The sequence below is a fragment of the Ixodes scapularis genome, unplaced genomic scaffold (assembly GCF_016920785.2).
Source record: "Ixodes scapularis isolate PalLabHiFi unplaced genomic scaffold, ASM1692078v2 PGA_scaffold9__187_contigs__length_104089568, whole genome shotgun sequence".
NCBI lineage: Eukaryota > Metazoa > Arthropoda > Arachnida > Ixodida > Ixodidae > Ixodes > Ixodes scapularis.
The window spans coordinates 88,316,598-88,335,241 of NW_024609884.1; the positions used below are offsets into that span (position 1 = coordinate 88,316,598).

The window sequence follows — 18,644 nt, forward strand, 5'->3', positions numbered from 1 at the left end:
AGCTTGATCCAGCGCCCAGTGGCGACGGAAATGGTGGTTGGGGGGGGGGGGGGGGGGGGGGTTACGCCTTTTTTTTTTTTTTTGTCGTTCGACGGTTTACAGAATACCGCGCCAGAATACCAGACCACTGATCATCACTGCTCAGTGGTCTGGCTCATCATCAAACGTAAGAAAGTTTGAGCGGGGCTGCTCGCTTAATTGTGATTGGTCAACAGAGTGCGCACGACCCTATGGGCCGCGCTTCAAAGATTTTTAATCTCGCCGTCTTGTGCTTTTTCCTTCGAAAACCCTCCCTGCTTCACAGCGTTGCTTTATTTGTGCTGCCATGTAATCCATTAGAGTAGATTTGGAACATAGCCATGGTTAATAGTGCATCAGCATCTGATTTGCAATCCGCCAAATCCGATTCATTTTTATCCGCATTCGACAATTGGCCGAGGATATTCGTGGATTATCCTCGGATATGCGGATATGCCGTGCGACATTGGTGTTTTACTTTGTGTTTCACCGAAGAAACCAACCATTTTCATTACCATTTTCCACGAATAGGTTTCCTCAACGGGTGATCTTTTTGTTTGATGTATTTTGATGCAACCCATCATAGGATAAATATATAAAGCTCAAATTTCGTATGGTATCATCTCATAGTGCCACGAATATATAATATACCTTGAAATTTTCATATGAAATGGCAAAGCGGTTCAAAAGTATGTACTCTAGAGTAGTGTCCACCCTTAAACCGAGTGTGACACTTGAGACAAGTTAGATTACTTTTAGAACACACAAGGAGAGGCGCAACTCAAGCATGGTTAACCCCTTGGCTGCGTCGTCGCCCTTGACCACCATGCCACATTTCTATCGGACTGTTCAATCAACCTCAGTGGACTCTTTCTTCTAAATCCATCCTGAGGAATGGGTGAATGCAATAAAATATGCATATCCAACTAGCCCAGCTCAATATCTTAGTGCAATCATAGCTTTGCTGATATATGCTGATATGGAGTGGGCACAGAGGAGCGGCGGCTATGCGGTCGCTTCAAAATCCCTTCTGCTTCATTCTGCAGATTTTGGCCTTCCTTGGGACAGGGCTACCTCCTCCTCGACAGCCAGCCACCATCTCTGCACCGTCATCATGCACTGTATTCCTGGCGGCTATCGGTGACCACATCGCGCCCGTGTTCGATGCCACAGTTTCGTCCCTCCCCTTCACCAAGCCAGCATCATCGTCAACGACAGCAGGATTCTCTGCGAATTTAAGCGCCTGGTCACCGCAGGACGCTTTCAGTGGGCACAGAGGAGCGGCGGCTATGCGGTCGCTTCAAAATCCCTTCTGCTTCATTCTGCAGATTTTGGCCTTCCTTGGGACAGGGCTACCTCCTCCTCAACAGCCAGCCACCATCTCTGCACCGTCATCATGCACTGTATTCCTGGCGGCTATCGGTGACCACATCGCGCCCGTGTTCGATGCCACAGTTTCGTCCCTCCCCTTCACCAAGCCAGCATCATCGTCAACGACAGCAGGATTCTCTGCGAATTTAAGCGCCTGGTCACCGCAGGACGCTTTCAGTGGGCACAGAGGAGCGGCGGCTATGCGGTCGCTTCAAAATCCCTTCTGCTTCATTCTGCAGATTTTGGCCTTCCTTGGGACAGGGCTACCTCCTCCTCGACAGCCAGCCACCATCTCTGCACCGTCATCATGCACTGTATTCCTGGCGGCTATCGGTGACCACATCGCGCCCGTGTTCGATGCCACAGTTTCGTCCCTCCCCTTCACCAAGCCAGCATCATCGTCAACGACAGCAGGATTCTCTGCGAATTTAAGCGCCTGGTCACCGCAGGACGCTTTCAGTGGGCACAGAGGAGCGGCGGCTATGCGGTCGCTTCAAAATCCCTTCTGCTTCATTCTGCAGGTTCGTAAATACCTATCTTTTCACGTTAAACGATCCTGTAATGGCTTTCTGCTGCTCCTCCAGTGCCCGCTGGTTTTTCTTAGAATTGCTTATATGTGTGTTCACGTTTTTAAGTTACTTTTGTTGTCTGGGGACGTTGAATTAAACCCCGGCCCTATCACTAACGCTGATATTCTGGCTGCCATTGCTGAACAGTCTTCTAAAAACGATGCGCGTCATACCGAAATGGTTGACATGCTAAAGCAGGTCAAAGATAACCAGCATCAGCTAGAACTAAAAGTGTTAGACATCAATTCAAGACTTGCAGCAGTCGAATCACTTGTAGAATTACTAGATGTGCCAAAGCATCCTACTGAACTGTCTAATGTTGTTAGTGAGGCCGTCCGAGGCGAAACTACCGTTCTGAATTCAAGACTTAATGAGCTTGAAGATAGATCCCGTCGTGACAATTCACTCTTCTACGGTATCGCCGACACCCTTTCCGAAGACTGGTCGCAGTCAGAATCTCATATCCGCGATAATCTTTCCACAATATTAGGACTAGATCTACCTGGCGAGGCAATATCCCGTGCTCATAGATTAGGCTCATACTCAACTAATAAATGCCGGCCAATAATTGTTAAATTCTCTTCCTCTAAATTCAAGGCGAATGTGTTTTCTCAGCGTTTTAAGTTGAAAGGAACAGGAATTTCAGTCAGTGAGGATTTCTGTCCGGCTACGCGGCAGTTACGTAAAAAGTTAATTGATTTCGGTAAAGGCACCGGTCAGAGGTTCTCGCTCAAACTAAACAGGCTGCACGTTAATCAAAAGGTGTATACTTACTGCCCCGTAACAGATTGTGTTTGCGAAGTGACTCCTAGTCACGCTCGTGAAGCTAACAACGCCGCGTCTCTCCCTCCGGGTGCCAATAATACAGTTTCCGCGCTGCAACCGGGCACCGATAACGCAGTTTTCGCACCTGGTCCAAGCAATTATAATTCACACGCGTCATCAACATAACTATGTAAAGGCCCGGCGACTAACGCTATCTCAATATTGTATTCTAACGTGCGAAGCGTGTGCAACAAACGCGACGCTTTGTCATCTCTTATCGACACGTGTACAGCTGATATTGTTATCCTGACCGAAACGTGGCTTTCTAGTAAAATTGCTGACAGTGAAATTTTTGAGTGTGAAGGTATGTACAAATTTTATCGTTTCAATCGTGACTCGCGCTCAGGTGGCGGTGTTCTTATCGCTGTTCGTGATTCTATAATATCGAGCGTTATACCACTTAACCTATCATTAGAGTTCGTGTGTGCCCGTGTACATGTCAGAAACAAGGATTTTATTTTTTGCGCCTGCTATCGACCCCCCGCTTCGTCTAGTACATTTTGCTCTGAGCTTCACGATGTCTTAAATAGATTGGTAGTACGGTTTCCTTCTTCGTCTTTGCTTCTTCTGGGGGATTTTAATTTTCCCACAATTAACTGGAAAAGTGACACCCCCACAGTAAGTGATCACTCATTACAGGCTCTTTCGTTTCTAAGCCTTTGTCTTGATTTTAATTTAAAGCAACTTGTACAAGAGCCTACACGATGTTCATCTCATTCTTCCAATGTATTAGACCTCATTCTCACTACAACCCCTGAGCTTGTGTCTCCCTTAACATACTTACCAGGTTTAAGTGACCATTGTGTTATTCAGTTCGACCTGCAGGCATCTGCTTCCTCATATAAAGCATTTAAGATTATTCGTGACTACAGAAATGCCGATTTTGTTTCAATTAATAATGAATTAGACACGTTTCTAACTGATTACATCTCACGTTTTCATACGCGGACGGTTGAAGAAAATTGGTCTCTCTTCAAGCAAAAAGTGAGTGACCTAACTGACCAGTACATCCCTCTGAAGCGCATCCGCTCTAATTCACAGGCACCTTGGTTTAACGCACGCCTTAAGCGTCTGCGAAATAAAAAGAAACGGTTATTTCGGCGCGCAAAATTCACAAAAAGTGCTGAGCGCTGGGACGCTTACGAAGCTGCTGATACGGAATATAAACAAGCTGTCGCACAATCAAAGCAGGAGTTTTATCAGTGTACACTTTTTTCTCTTTTAAAAGATAACCCACGAAAGTTTTGGAGCGTGGTCAGCGGTAGTAGATCCAGTGCGGTTGAGCTTTGTGATGCGAATAATGTTCCTGTAGATCTAAACGATTGTTGCAATGTCCTGAATGATGTGTTTGCTTCTTATTTTTCCCACACGACTCCTACCTGTTACCCCATTGTTTTCAGCCCTAATTATAGTCCTATGTTTCCTGTTAGTATTGATTCATTTGGTGTCGACTGTTTAATCCAGAAGCTTAAAATTTCTGCGTGTGCTGGGATTGACGGAATCAACTCAAAATTCCTGAAGAGCACCGCCACCTATTCATCTTTGATTTTTTCCGAAATTTTTTCACAGTCTTTGCAGTGTTGCACGTTACCCAACGATTGGAAGGTAGGGAAGGTGGTTCCTTTGCATAAATCAGGTACTGCTCACTCCCCACTTAACTACAGGCCCATATCATTGACTAGTGTGCCGTGTAAATTACTTGAACATATCATTTACTCTCACCTTGTTGCCTTTCTCGAGTCCAATTCTTTTTTTACTAATTGTCAACACGGGTTCCGAAAATTTTTTTCTTGTGAAACACAGCTCGTATCGTTTACTAATGACCTGATGGTTGCCATTGATGCCGGGCTAATAGTTGACTGCATTTTCTTAGATTTTGCTAAGGCTTTCGATTCTGTCTCGCACGACCTACTTCTCTTGAAACTGAGTAAACTTAATATCGATCCTAACATCTTGGGCTGGATTAAATGTTTTTTATCTAACCGCTCACAATATGTTTCTGTCAATGGGCATGATTCTTCTACTACTCCTGTAACGTCCGGGGTACCACAGGGATCTGTCCTAGGGCCTCTCTTGTTTTTAGTCTACATTAACGACCTCCCATCGCAAATTGTCTCCTCTATTAAATTGTTCGCGGATGACTGTGTACTTTATCGCGTAATTACTAATGCTCAAGAGTGTGCTATACTACAGTCAGACCTCGACGTAGTTTCTTCTTGGTGCGCTGAATCCCTAATGAAGCTTAACGTTACTAAATGTAAAAGCATGCGTGTTTCGCGACTCTCTAAAAACACTGACCCTGCCATATACATACTTAATGATATACCATTAGATGTTGTTGCTTCATACAAGTATCTTGGTATTCACATAACTCATAACCTTTCCTGGAACATGCACGTCGACTATGTCTCTAATAATGCTAATCGTATGCTTGGGTTTTTGCGGCGCCATTTTCGTTCCGCTAATCTTCCCGTCAAACTGCAATTATATAAAGCCTTAGTCAGGCCAAAACTCGAATACGCCTGTTCCGTTTGGGATCCGGGTCATGTTACATTATCACACATTCTCGAATCAGTCCAGAACCGAGCAGCCCGTTTTATCCTTTCTAATTATTCTCGTACTGCTAGTGTTTCATCAATGAAGACAACTTTGGACTTACCTGACCTTGCTTTACGCCGTAAATACTTTCGTCTTTGTCTTTTCCATAAAGTCTATTATTCTAATCCAATTCTAAAAGATCAACTACTTTTTCATCCGTCATATGTGTCACCTCGCCACGATCACCAGTGTAAGGTTGGCACGCCGACATGTCATACGAACATCTATTTTGACTCCTTTATTCCAAGAACATCTAGCGAATGGAACCACCTCCCTGCCTCCATCGTGTCCATCCAGGACGTCACATACTTCAAGAAGCTTGTCAACGATTTCATCTGTACCACCCACTCGTCTCTGTAGAGCCTCCGGGCATTGAGAGTATGAAAATAAATAAAAAAATAAATATATATCAAACTACTGAAACTACACAAGCTGGTCAAAGCAATCCCAGATTTCTTACTCCAACGCCGGTTGCTTCTTAGGGCTTGGGCTTTTTTTTAGGTTCCTCGACGAATCCCGTTTTCATCATTGTCAAAAATGTCCCGAGAACATTGAGACCTCTCATGATCAGCGGCGTGCCCACAGTCGTATTCATGCCTCGTTTGTGTTCAGGATAGTAGTCATTTCGACAGTCTATTCAATGAGCTCGAATTCCTAGACTTACTGACTAGCCTTCCAGCTAGTTGCTTTTCCACAGAATATATTGCTGCTGTAAATATCTTTATCCATCACATACGAAATATTTTGTATCATTTGGCATATACAAAAGAAAAAAGCAAACTTCCGTGGAGCATTTGAAACTGGTGGTGCAGGTGGCACCAAAGAATGGGTCTCGGACCCTTCGCCTTCCTCATGCTCTCCTACCACTGCTATTGCTGTTCATGATGAATGCTAAATTGTCAGAGTCGTATTCTCCATTGCTGCCAAACACACAATCAATGATTACACTGCTGGAGAGACTTCTACTCTTCCAAAACGCCATGTTCTAATAAAAAAAAATATTTTTTTTCTTTATTTTTAAATGTGCATAAAAATATGAAACACAGGTGTCAAAAGTACTAACCAAACCACAAATCGTGTACAAGGTTCGCCACATACCGGCCTAGTTAAAAGTCAAACGTATAAACAGAGACCGGCGAATTGCCGGCTTCGTGCACTTATCCCTAAGGCCCTCTTCAGACGGGGCAACTTTTCCAGCAATTTTGAGGTTGCTGGCGGGTTGTTCCCTAGCTTTCCCTCGATCGACAATCGACACGAATTGCTGAGATCGGGTCCGGCTCGAAACGGACGAGCAAGTCGAGCAACTCGTAGCCGTTTGAAGCGGCAGCAGCCAATCAGGGACGCGATATTTTCACATGACACCCCCGTGGTGGTGATGATGACAGCTAAAGACTTGGTTCTGGTTTGAAATCGATCGTTTTTGGAAATAAACCTTTTCAGAAAGATGAGTTAGTATTCTCCAACGCCATTCAAATATATAAATACACGTTTTTAGCGCGTAGCTGGGCGTCTAACTAGTGAAAGAAAATTAAAAGTGAATGATGATGATAGCAGGTCGTAGCAATTCGGTTGCTGCGTGTGATCGCGGACGGCCCGTGTTGCTGGTGTTGCGACGTCAAGTTGCTAGGTGAAATCGCTCCGCCTGAAGCGGGCCTAAGGCGACCGGTGGATCAGCGGCTTCGGAAGCCAACAGGGTAAAGCCTGTCTCAACTTGCAAGTGAATGCTCTATCCGTTCCTTTCACTGATAAAAAAACGAAAATGGGGAGTTCACATGACAAACCAACAAGAATATCTAGCATGCCCCAGCAAAGGACTGAAGAATAAATTCTTCTCAAGTGCAGCAGAAATCTCAACAAGCCTCCATCAACTTCTGGGAACCTCCGCTCGAAAAAAATCGGCCAACCAAAGAATCCAAGAGCCAGCACCTTGCATCGGAACCACCGAGGCGGCAAATATCACTCGTTGCATTCTTCGGCAAATCTTAATGCGAAAGCATGAACTGTCCCATGGAGCGGAGCCCGGCGTTGTCTGTAGTAGCGAAACGGCACCTAAACTCCCAATGGCTGCTACGCGTCATGTGGCCCCATAGCAACGGCGTCATCGTTGCTAAGGAGCAAGCCGAAATTCTGGTGGCGCAGTGCAAAGAATAAAAACACGTCAAAAATATCTCAAGGAGGTTCCAGTAAACAACAAAAATTAATGGCTTTGAAAAGCAAATTCCGTGCATTTCTATATGGGTGGGAATCGAACCCGGGCCTCCTGAGTGCGAGCCGAGCACGCTTCCCGCAACGCCATGGCGGCTCCACGGTTCCGGCTGACTAAAGCTATGCCTAGTGCATGTGTCATGCCCTTTCGCCTTCCCACACGTAAACAATCTTTAGTGCCTCTGCGGATTTTTTTTTTCTTTTTTCACGTGCAATACGCACAGATTTTACACATCGCAGACAAGCAGAAACAGAAATCTTCCTACTTCAGGGTTCAGAGAAACCCCAATGAAAATTCTGCAGCATTGTCGGTTGAACGAACAAATTTGTCAAAAGGTCCCACAAACAAAACAGCAGAAACACTCACGTGCTTAGTGTTTGGGAAGTCAAACAGGTACTGCATGATTTTCTGTAAAAGCAACAAACACGCTATAAAAGGGGGGTTCACGGGTTGGAGCGATGGGGGCACAAGGGTAGGAAAAGATACTCACGGCCGTGTATGCATAGTCACTATTGGTGAGCAGGAACAATTTCTTGTCGTGAGAACGCATCCTGCAGAGAAGTGTGAAACGAGGGTCAACATTTTTACAGCCCACTGGAAGCACAGACTTGCCTATCCAGGAGCAGAGGTAGCCTCTCGTCCTTTTCCAAATACTTGTCTAGGTTGTTCACTGTTGCCGTTTTTAGTTGGCCCTGAAACAAAGCAGAGAATCCTAATTATTCATTGCGTGCATGAGCTGTACTCGTTCAAGGGTCGCATTCCCATTTTTACAACATAATTGAAAAAAAAAAAAAAATTTAGTGGAGCTAAATTTTCCCTTTTTTTAAAGCGCACAGACTGCATCCACGGTGTGGCATGTGCTCCGCTCTGCGTCTCTATGCTTCTCGACCATGTCCTCCACGACTTTACTTCCGTTTTCTGCCGTGTATTGTCGCGGAGAGAATGATTATGCGAGTAAAGCTTTAGGAAGCTGTCCTTCTCATGCTTTCCATATCATCCTCAGTCGCCTCTGGTCCACGCAACAATAGCCCCTCCGAAATTGGGCGTTCAAATTTCCGAACGTCGCATTTAGGCTTTGCAAAAGTTTCGTTCTTCTAAGTTGGTTTATGCATTTCTCGCAGCCTGACAGCAATGGGCAAGTACTTTTGAAAGGTCACTTATACTGTGGAGCGATGCAGACGTAAAACGGGGTGGGTATTCAATGTCGACAAGATATTCGCACAATGCTAGCGACAAGCAAGGAAAAGTGCACAGTCCGGGGCAGGCCCAGTGGTATGCTGCGGCCGCTCCACCTCGCCGCCGAAAAGTTGCCAGACGTTCATTCGCGTTACAAATGACTAACACAAACACCCAAAAGGAGCTAACTAGATGACTCCGAAGAGCCATCCACCCGAGCGTCGAGGATACCGCAGGTTGCAACAATTGAGACCAAAATAAAGCTGTTCCAGCGCACTGCGTCTCACCTCAAGTACATCAATTTTTTTATGCACACCTTTAACCCTTCGCCTGCTCATTTTTTTTTCCCTTCGAGGAGCGTACAACAAAATTTTATTTTAAACGGAGAATTTGCACTAAAATAAGACAAAAACATTTTCTTGACTTCCAGGTGTGATATCTTGCTCTAAATCAGAACTTCTGGTCAGAGTCCCACTGATGTGCAGACGCCGAAGTTAATGGAATGCTTGCTGGATGCACATTGTTTTCATCCCTCCTGCAACTGTCCATCAAAGTATCGTCCGATTCCTAAAAATCGGAAAGGCTGAAGGATTCCTCGCCACGTATGCCCGAGCATTAATCCTTTTCAAAAAGAAGGCTTTTGTATTTCTTTCTCGGCTAAAGCGGACATCCGCACCAAAGCTACATTGTTTTAGCGTGAACGCTCACGAGTGACTGCTTTGTTTTTCTTGGCTAAATGGAGAATTCTCTCCCTGTCAAGCAGAAAAACAAACGAGGAAACTACCCAAGGTAAATGGAACAATATATTTTGTTTTCCATCTGCCAGAGAGTGCACTAAACAAACGCCGAAGCCGAAACGCGAGTCGCACTCGTGGTCGGGCTTTATGATCTCTAAGGGGTGTCATAAGTGACACTCATTAGTAGGCAAGGGGTTAACCATTTCCTTCTTATCCGCTTTAGGGCCACATATCGAATATTAACCAAAAACTTCGCAAGCGTGGCCCTTACACGTTTTTTGTAATGGTACAGTCGCAGGGTAGCCTGGTGAACACTTAGTAATTGTAAGCAGTGAGAGAGTGCAGGCGAGCTGGTGATTAATCAACATCTTATAAACCCTGAGATGGGGAACGATAAAAAAACGGACGAACACAACAAAAATCTCAAACGCAGGCAAGGAAGGAAGAGAAATGGAACAACCCAGCTGCGTTTCAGATTTTTGTTGTGTTCGTCCGTTTTTTTATCATTCCCTATCTCAGGGTTTACAAGATGTCGCTTAGTAATGTTTGGGCCAATTTAGGCAGACGAGCATAACGGCCATAGCATAAGAACGTTCAGAAATGAGGGGGTGGGAATACAAGCTCTAAAACAGACAGCACAGCACTATACTCCCAGTCCTATAGGCATCCACTATTAGAAGCAAGAGTCAACCGCACAAATAATACTAGTAAAATAATATATAAGTTGCTTCACAATAACCAATTCCTGATTCTGACTTACGAACATCGGCCTCCAATGTTATTTTAACGACGCGAGGCGCCGAAAACCACCTTTCTGCCCATATCCATCCATATGAATGAAATCTCGACATATTTTTGTGACAATTATGGGCAAAAATATTATAAAACTTTGTTCCATCTAAATAGAAAAAAAAAGCTCTCTTTTCTTTACGAACTCCCAACGACTGCAGCGCTTGAGTAGAAAAGCAAACATATCGGTATAATGACGTGGAGGACATCCAACAGTGCCGCCGGAATGGGAAGAGGCAATCCCCCCCCCCCCCCCCCCCCCCCTCTACAGATATTTCAAAACTTTAATATAATCGATACGGGGGAAAACATGTGACCATGTTTAAACATTCATCTTTGCCATTTGAAGTGTTAAAACAAGGTCTTTCCACATCGGATCATACAAGGATGGTTTGGGTCATATTTGTTTATATTTATGTAAAAGAATATATTATGTGAAAGCCTTGTTTTTAGGAGTTTGGGAGCATTCAGCTATATGTAAACATTGAAGCTAATTTTCTATTGTAGATATTGCCAAAGTTTCACTGTGGTACTTTGCACAGCCGTCAATTTCAAACCATAGCATGCACATAGTAATACTGTCCAGACGGTTATAATGAAGTCAACGGGAATCGGAAATCGCTTCGCCTATATCCATATCCGATTCTTCGTTATATATATCAACTTATACAAATAACACGAAAAAAATAAAAGATAACACGGGTGTCCCGGGCACATGTTAGTCGGACCTGCAGAAAGCGGTCGAGGCTTCCCTGCACGCGTTCTTTGATAGATCAGAGCCGCTTCTCGCCAACTGCCGAGAAGCTCCTATCGATAAAAGATCCCGCTAAGTACGGACCGTGTTGACAGCCGCGACGGCCTGCGAAGACGCCGGCGGTGGACGGCATTTCTACGTTTATGCGCACTCCGTCGAGGATGGCACGCTTTTGATTCAAGATTGCCTTCGTCTTCCCCGTCGAGGTGCCGGCGGTGCCGGGACTCTCCAACGTTGAGTGGCGATGATTTGCCAAATCGGTTCTTCAGCGAAGTAGACTTTCGCGCAAGAGCTACCTCACCGACCAGACGCCGACACAGATCACGAAGTAAACAAAGAAGCGCTCACGGCACCGAGTTGGCGCTCAAGCTTGTCTGTCGTCGGTAGAGAGAGCCCGGATTTAAGAGATGGGGCAACTGCTCGATTGGAGTCACGTGCTTTGTGGGCCGCGTTTGCATAACGAGCTGCAGCATGCAAGGAGTCAAAACTCAAAAGCGTTCACCTTCTGCAAACACGTCCGCATCTCCGCCCAGTTTCCCCGCCACACTGGCCACGCGACAATCCAACGCAGGCGTACTTACTCTCTCCCCCTCTTAAATCTAGGCTCTCTCCGTCATCTCCGCCAGTACGTTGTCGCTAGCGCTCCGAACGCCCCTATCGGCATGCCACGAAGGCTTATCCACGTGCGATGCGGTAAAGCCTCTTCCCAGATGAGGAGCGGGGAGCAGACTATGTTGCAGAGACCAGACTTAGTCACTTAGTCCAAAGAAACAATACTACCATACAACAATACTTGGACTAAGTGAGTTATTAGAGGAAACGCATATTTGAAGGTCAAACCCTTTCTTTGTGTTCAGTAGTGGTTCACCTACGTTCGCCGGGTGACGGTGGTTATGCTAGAATGTGACCCTTTACAATTGAAAACGAGCGTGTTGGTTAATAGATACAAAACTTGAAAGCATAAAACAGAGAGGACGAGGACGGGAACAGGACATCTTTCATTTAGCAACAACATAGAAGAAACATAGAACAACAACATTTGCCATGGGGACTGTTAACAACATTTCTGCACCGTCATTATCATTGACAAAGACAGAGGTCGAATTCTTAACACCAGAGATGACTAGAATATTGACACCTCGTCGTGACGCTACAGATTTTTAAACTCTTATATTTATAGTACAATTCTCTTTTTGGACTGCAAACAAGAATAATTCTGCATTATCACTGACAATGACCAAGGTTAATTCTAACTAATCGAAAATAACTAGATTACTGATGCGCTTTTCAAACTTTTATTTTAGTGTATTCCCTTTCCTTCATAACTAGTATCTCCTTTGCCTCTTTGAGAACGTTGAGACCCTTGGGGGGCGGTTTTTTTATCGTTGTGCCATTCTATGTTGTTGCTAAATGAAAGATGTCCTGTTCCCATCCTCGTCCTCTCTGTTTTATGCTTTCAAGTTTTGTGACCCTTTGTGTGAGTGTTTCGCAGGCAAGGTCAAGGACGATAAGAGAAGGTTTACCCAAACTTCATTGTCCTCTTGTCATTTTTTTTTTTTTTTTTTTGTAGAGACAGCGTTGGAGTTGTGGTATATAGGGCGTGTCCGAAATAAACTTTGCAGCTGAGTTTGAGACGTTGCCTCCTCTTTTTCTACCTTGTGTTGTGTTCTCTTTTCTGCCCCAGTCTCAGGTTTACAATCATGTTCAACTTACACCAGCTCGCCTGCACTCTGACTATTTTTTCAAAACAAACACTGGCCGGCGGCGCCCAAGGGATACCAAGGGCACCGCTCCCCGGTCCTGGGGGGGCGGTCTGGTTTGCCCCCCCCCCCCCCCCCCCCCCAATCAAAAACAAGTTGGTACGCCACTGCCCACGTTCCTACGCCGCGATAGAGTCAATGCTGTCTAGGTTGTCCCTAGGAAGGCTGTGAATACCAACTTTCTCGTAGACTCGTCGTTTGTGGAAGTTATCAGTGACGACAAAGTGACTTTTGACAACTTCAGGAAGGGGTGATTTAAGGCCAAAATCTTTCTACGAATCAAGGCGAAAATTAAACTTTTTGATATGGCGCTCATCTTACACTATTGTCAGCAACGCTACCGGTGTGACCGAGAGACAGTGTGGGTAGTAGTGCCGGAAGCGTTGGAGGTCAGGGTGTGATGGGGGATGGCTAGGGGAAACCGGTGGTGGGGGAAAAGCCTGCGGGGACCCGGGAAAAGAAGATAAAAGGCATGTACAACCAAAAATGTTTTTTTTTGTGTGTTTTTTATTTATAGTGGGGGGAACAGTTGCATAGGAAATGTTGGGGAGATTGGGAGAGGGGCATAGGAGTGGAGAAAGGGGATTACTCTTCCCGCAAATCTTTTGTTGTTACATATTTCTGAAATGCCTGGGGCTGCTGGGGCTGCCACCACCCTCCCCTGCACATTGAATATTTAGAGGACTCTAAGACAGCACAAGGGTTGAGAGACCAATTACTTATGACGGCGCACGTTTGCTCAGTGATTGTGACGGAGCATTTGCAGTACGAAGCGCAAGGTATATTTATGATTAGGCACTATAGTGAACGTAAGGAGTCACTATGTGTGTATCTTGACAGCCTTCGCGCTGTGCCTTCATAATAAATCGAAAACAGTTGCTTTCGATTACATGAGGGAATTGTTTTTGCGGTATAAACAATCGCTTGATAGGTTTATCTAAAAATTTGAAGAAACTATGCATTGTGCTCGGTCCGATGTCTGAAGATAACTAATTTATCTTAATTTATTTAGACGCAAAGGGTGGGGCTCCCCGGTGCAAAAAGTGTCCCAGAAAGCCTGTGAGCACCTCTAGCGAGCAACATGTGACGCGGAAAAGAAGACGATGCCGGATTTACTTTCGACCCGCAGATGATGGTGAAAAGCTCCTATCTCTCAACACAGATCTATGAGGTGGTGCCTCGCATTCGACTTCAGCTAGGTTTGTCAGAGGTCACTTCTCTTGCGCCCTTTAATTTCATTTTGTAAGTTTTACGGGTCTGTCCCTTATAACCGAATATGTCGTAAGGAAATGTCCGTATAACAAATAGTTTATTTTCTAAGGTCAACATTATGAAATGCTGCTAGTGAATACCTTAGCAGTGCCAATAGTTGAAAGAAGTTCTTACTCTATCTGTAGGATGCACCATCCCAACATCTCTCGAGTATATCGTTTCTTAAAAAAAAAAAAAAAAAAAAAGACCAGGTGGAGAGAATATTGCTTCTTTTTTACTGTGTCACTACAGAAGAGCTTTGCAATCGGTGGTGTTCAGAAAACATTGGTGTCCTTAAAAATCAAACAGTGCAGCACTAAATTTCCGAGTGGATCTGTTCTCTGCAATTCAGCACATTGTTAATCAGATTGTCTACTTGCTGTTTCACTATGCCTACATGCATTAGTCTCCTTATTAGTTCGTTTTTATGAGAACTAGGGCCAGTAGATACGGCCAATATGACTAGAGACAACCCTCCTCCTGTATCAGTTCAGTCGTTTTGCCGCAGAACCTGGCCAAACGATGAACGTGATCAGATGAAAGTGTTCGTAGAAGAACGCCCACAATGTATGCTCATAACAACTTCATAGTTCTTGAAGTGGCCCAGTACCATTGCTTGTTGGTTGTGTACCATAATAGCCCGACCACACTAGCGTGAACGGCGCCACCGGGCGGCGCCGCCGGGCGACACCGCCGTCCGGCGTCCCAACGCGAGGAGTCCACATTGGCCTCCGTTTTGCGGGTGTCACGTGACAGCACTGGATCTCGCGATCGCGCCTCCCGTCGGATTTCCCGCTCTTTCGTCGTCTGCTCTTCGCTAGATCCTTCCGTTTCGGCTCCCATCTTTCGCATATATAAGCATCGAAACCGCACTCGCTACCTACAAAGTAGGAGTCCACAATGACCTGGTGACCAGCGTGAATGTGATTATCCTAGCCTGCTTGTTGATCTTGCGACGTCGCCGCGCTCTGAAGGGAAGGAGACGCAGGTTTTAGGCCCGGCCGAGTTGGTTCTACCCAAGGAGGTTGCCTCCTTGGTTCTACCGAAACACCGAAGTCAGTGCATTGCTGCCCCGGCGGCGCGCCAGAGATGAAGGCTACTTTCGAAAGTGTCACGAAATCAACACGACATCCGTCACAACACAGACGACATGCAGCAAGTGCCACGGAGAAACTCACTTGCCATTCCGAATTCCTCTGCTATAATTTCTCAGCGGTTGTTCTTAGCGTCATTGTCTAGGTGGTCTGGCTGCGTCTTGTCATATAAAAGGGAAACAGTCGCACAGTTTCAAAGAACCGCTCCGTTGCGGAAGGCATCGGGGGGAAATAGGGATAGCAGACGACGCGAAACACGTCCTTCGGAACGTGAAAGACGCGCCGAGGACCGGCTTGAGCGTTGCCATGGCATCGCGACGTCACTATCTACGCCACCTCTCATTGGCTCCTCCCTTCTGCGGCGTGCGGCGTCGAGCTCTGAACCGCGCACGGAGCGGTTGACTCTGCGGCGCCGTACGTCGCGCCGTTGAAGCCGAAAACTGGTTTCGGTCGGCAAACGGCAGCACCGACCGTCGCGCCGCAGGCCTCCGCGACGCCAATGTGGTCGTGCCTTAAGGGGCACATTTGTATTACCAAACAAAGCGAAAACGACATAACACAGCCGCGAGCGTGCTGGAACCAAAACCAACCAAATTGAAGCCACCTTATGGCTCCCCGCCGGTCAGCTAACTACCGAGATTAAAAGGTCTATATATTGTTGTTCCCTTGCGAATCAACCCTGCTGCGTTTGTGATTTTGTGTCGTCTTGCTCATAATTTTATTTCTCCGTGTCTCAGGGTTTCGACATATGAAGGAAAACATGATGCTTTACAAACAGTGCGCAGATAAAGGGGTCATGAAACTTTTTTTCCAGAAATTCTGAGCTACATATGTCTATTTGGAATCATTATCTTTTATTATAGTGTTCTCTTTTAGGCTTTACAGATTTGTTCTTAAAAAGCCATAAAAGATACACTTATGCGGTCTGTGCAGGAAAGTTATATGTCAAGGGGGACATAATATAAGGGGTAATGGTTATAATAAGTCGGCTAATTAACTAAGATATGTTAATTGACTTTTTAATTAGTAAAAGTAAGCATATGGTCAGTGGCGTACCAACTTGTTTTTGAGTGGGGGGGCAAACCCGACCCTCTTCCCCCCCCCCCCCTTAATCGAAAATTCGGCGCAACTTTTGTCGAACTTTTCTAAAGATGTGGCAATGATTCGGCAAAATTACAACGTTACCAGACTTAACATTGATATTTTGTTTTTTCTCACGAAAAAAATTTTGCTTCTTCTTCTTAAAATAAATACAACTTGTAGTGCCTATTGAAACAGTTATGATTAAATAAGGTGATATTCTACAAGATAATTGTATTGATGTCGCTTTTGTGTGTTTACTGGCAATTTTAGTGTTTGCTTGCAGAAAGTGGCGTGACAACGAGGTTGGGTAGTAGCCGGAGTAGTCACGAATCACACTACGAGAGTTTTGATTTTGAGGCTTCATCAGCGCACGCCTGCAAGTGTGTTTACATTGTTAAAATAAAGACAATCACTGCGTTCTTACTTTCTCTGGGAGTCACCGTTTCGTGCGCGAAAACGGATGCAACGGTTGTTTAGCCTTCACCAGAAGAGATAACAATACTGTAAATATGCATGTTTTTCGATTTGAGTCACTTGACGTCAGCTTTGCATGAAAGTGCGCGTTCCATATTCGCAACGTGCCGTTTTTAACCTTTAAAATTCCAGTTTCTGGTGTTAGGACACACACGGACGTTTAGGAAGATGGGGAGAGTTAGGAATGTCGGATGTGCAACGTCGAGCATGATAGTTCTGTGTTTAACGAATACTTTTCATCAGTGTTTACTAACGAGTGCTTGGACTTCGTCCCCACTCTCCCTGAAGAGCTTTACGAGCGCATGCATCCTATTAACGTTAACTCCGCTGGTATTAAAACATTGATTGATAAACTAAAACTTACTTCGTCCGCTGGAACCGATAACATCAACCCTAAAATTTAAAAGAAACACCCGTGTTATTTCTAGTGAGTATTTCAAACTCATCTTCATTCAGTCCTCATCTCAAAGCTGCCTTCCATCTGACCAAAAGGTGGGAAGGGTAATTCCCAGTCTTTAAACAGGGCAGCCGCTCTTCCGCATCTAATTATCGCCCTAATTCATTGACTTCAATTTCTTGCAAACTACTTGAGCATATCCTCTACTCCAATATCATGAGGCACCTATCATCCCATTTCTTTTCTTTAAACAGCAGCACGGTTTTCAAAAGGTACTTTCCTGCGAAACGCAACTCTGCGACTTCATCCATGACTTGCACACTAACCTTGAATGTCACGTCCAAACTAACGCAGTTTTTTTTTTTTTTTTTTTTTTTTTTTTTCCAAAGCGTTCGGCCGTGTGTTCCATCAACGCCTTCTTTCTAAGCTATCATCTTTTTGCCTCGACCAATAACCGTGTGCATGGATTCGTGACTTTCTTTTTTCCCGTGTACAGGTCACGTCCATGATGATCATGAATCTTCCTTAATAAATGTATCTCCTGGTGTTCCCCTGGGGTTCGAACTTGGGCCCTTACACTTTTTAATATTTATTAATGACATTCCCATTGGGATTTCTTCAAAAAAACGCTTTTTCGCCGACGACTGCGTCATCCATAACAAAGTAACTTGTGTGCAAAATAATAACCAGCTTCAGGAAGATCTAGATAAAATTAACAATTGGTGCAAAGAGTGGATTATGTCACCAAACAAGTGTAAACGCAAACTAATCCACTTCACCAAGAAAAAAACCACTCTGTCATTTAATTACTTCTTGGACTCCGATCTGATTGAGACCGCTACTGTGTATAAATACCTTGGTGTAAGACTAACATCTGACCTTCCCTGGAATAACCACATTGAAGTCATTACCGCCAATTCATCTGGAACTCTTGGACTAAGCAGACGTAACTTAAAAAATCGCTCCACCCTTTGTCCCTAAGCTAACCTTTAACACGTACGTCAGACCAAAAATAGAATATGCTTTAACCATCTGGAATACCCATCGACTGTACCTCATCAATACGCTGTAGAGGCAGTTCAGAACAGAGCTGCTCGCTTCATTTCATCCACTTATGACTTTTCTTTCAGTGTCTCGGCGCTAAAAACTGAACTAACCATGTCCTCTTTGCAGCTTCGCAGGAAAGTCTCTCAGCTGTGCCTTATTCACAAAATCTACTACCACATTCCCGACCTCAAAACCACTTTGTTATTACCCCTCGACCGAACATCTTCTCGCCTCAACAACGTCTGCACCATCAAACACACTTCTGGCTCTACGAACGCTTTCAATTGGTCATTCCTTTCTCAAGCCATCAGCCACTGGAACAGTCCCCCATCCTCCATTGTCACCATCTTGGACCCTGCTGATTTCTCCTCTGCAGTAAAACTACACCTTTCTTGGCCCATGTGATGGTGTGCGGGGCTAGGCAGATCAGTGAAAACACTTACGCAGAGCGCTTGCCAGGCCAGACTTGTACGTAGTTCAACTACTTTACTCAAG

The 18,644-nt window shown here is 45.0% G+C and overlaps 2 protein-coding genes across 5 annotated transcripts in view; one reads left to right on the forward strand and one right to left on the reverse strand.

Annotated features, from left to right (window-relative positions):
- LOC8051813 (cytosolic purine 5'-nucleotidase) overlaps positions 1–18,644 on the reverse strand; it is an 84,716-nt gene that overhangs the window by 22,147 nt on the left and 43,925 nt on the right. For all 4 annotated transcript variants that reach the window (XM_029989109.4, XM_040499050.2, XM_040499052.2 and 1 more), the window contains exons 9-11: positions 8,200–8,279; positions 8,078–8,138; positions 7,954–7,995 (exon numbers count right to left, since the gene is read on the reverse strand). In XM_029989109.4, the coding sequence (XP_029844969.2) occupies positions 7,954–7,995; positions 8,078–8,138; positions 8,200–8,279 (183 nt within the window). The remainder of the gene's footprint in view (positions 1–7,953; positions 7,996–8,077; positions 8,139–8,199; positions 8,280–18,644) is intronic.
- On the forward strand, positions 1,931–7,535 carry LOC121045785. The gene is made up of 2 exons (XM_040499055.2): positions 1,931–3,087; positions 7,224–7,535. Exon 1 carries the CDS (start codon positions 2,004–2,006, stop codon positions 2,907–2,909), a length of 906 nt encoding a protein of 301 aa, XP_040354989.2. The 5' UTR covers positions 1,931–2,003; the 3' UTR covers positions 2,910–3,087; positions 7,224–7,535.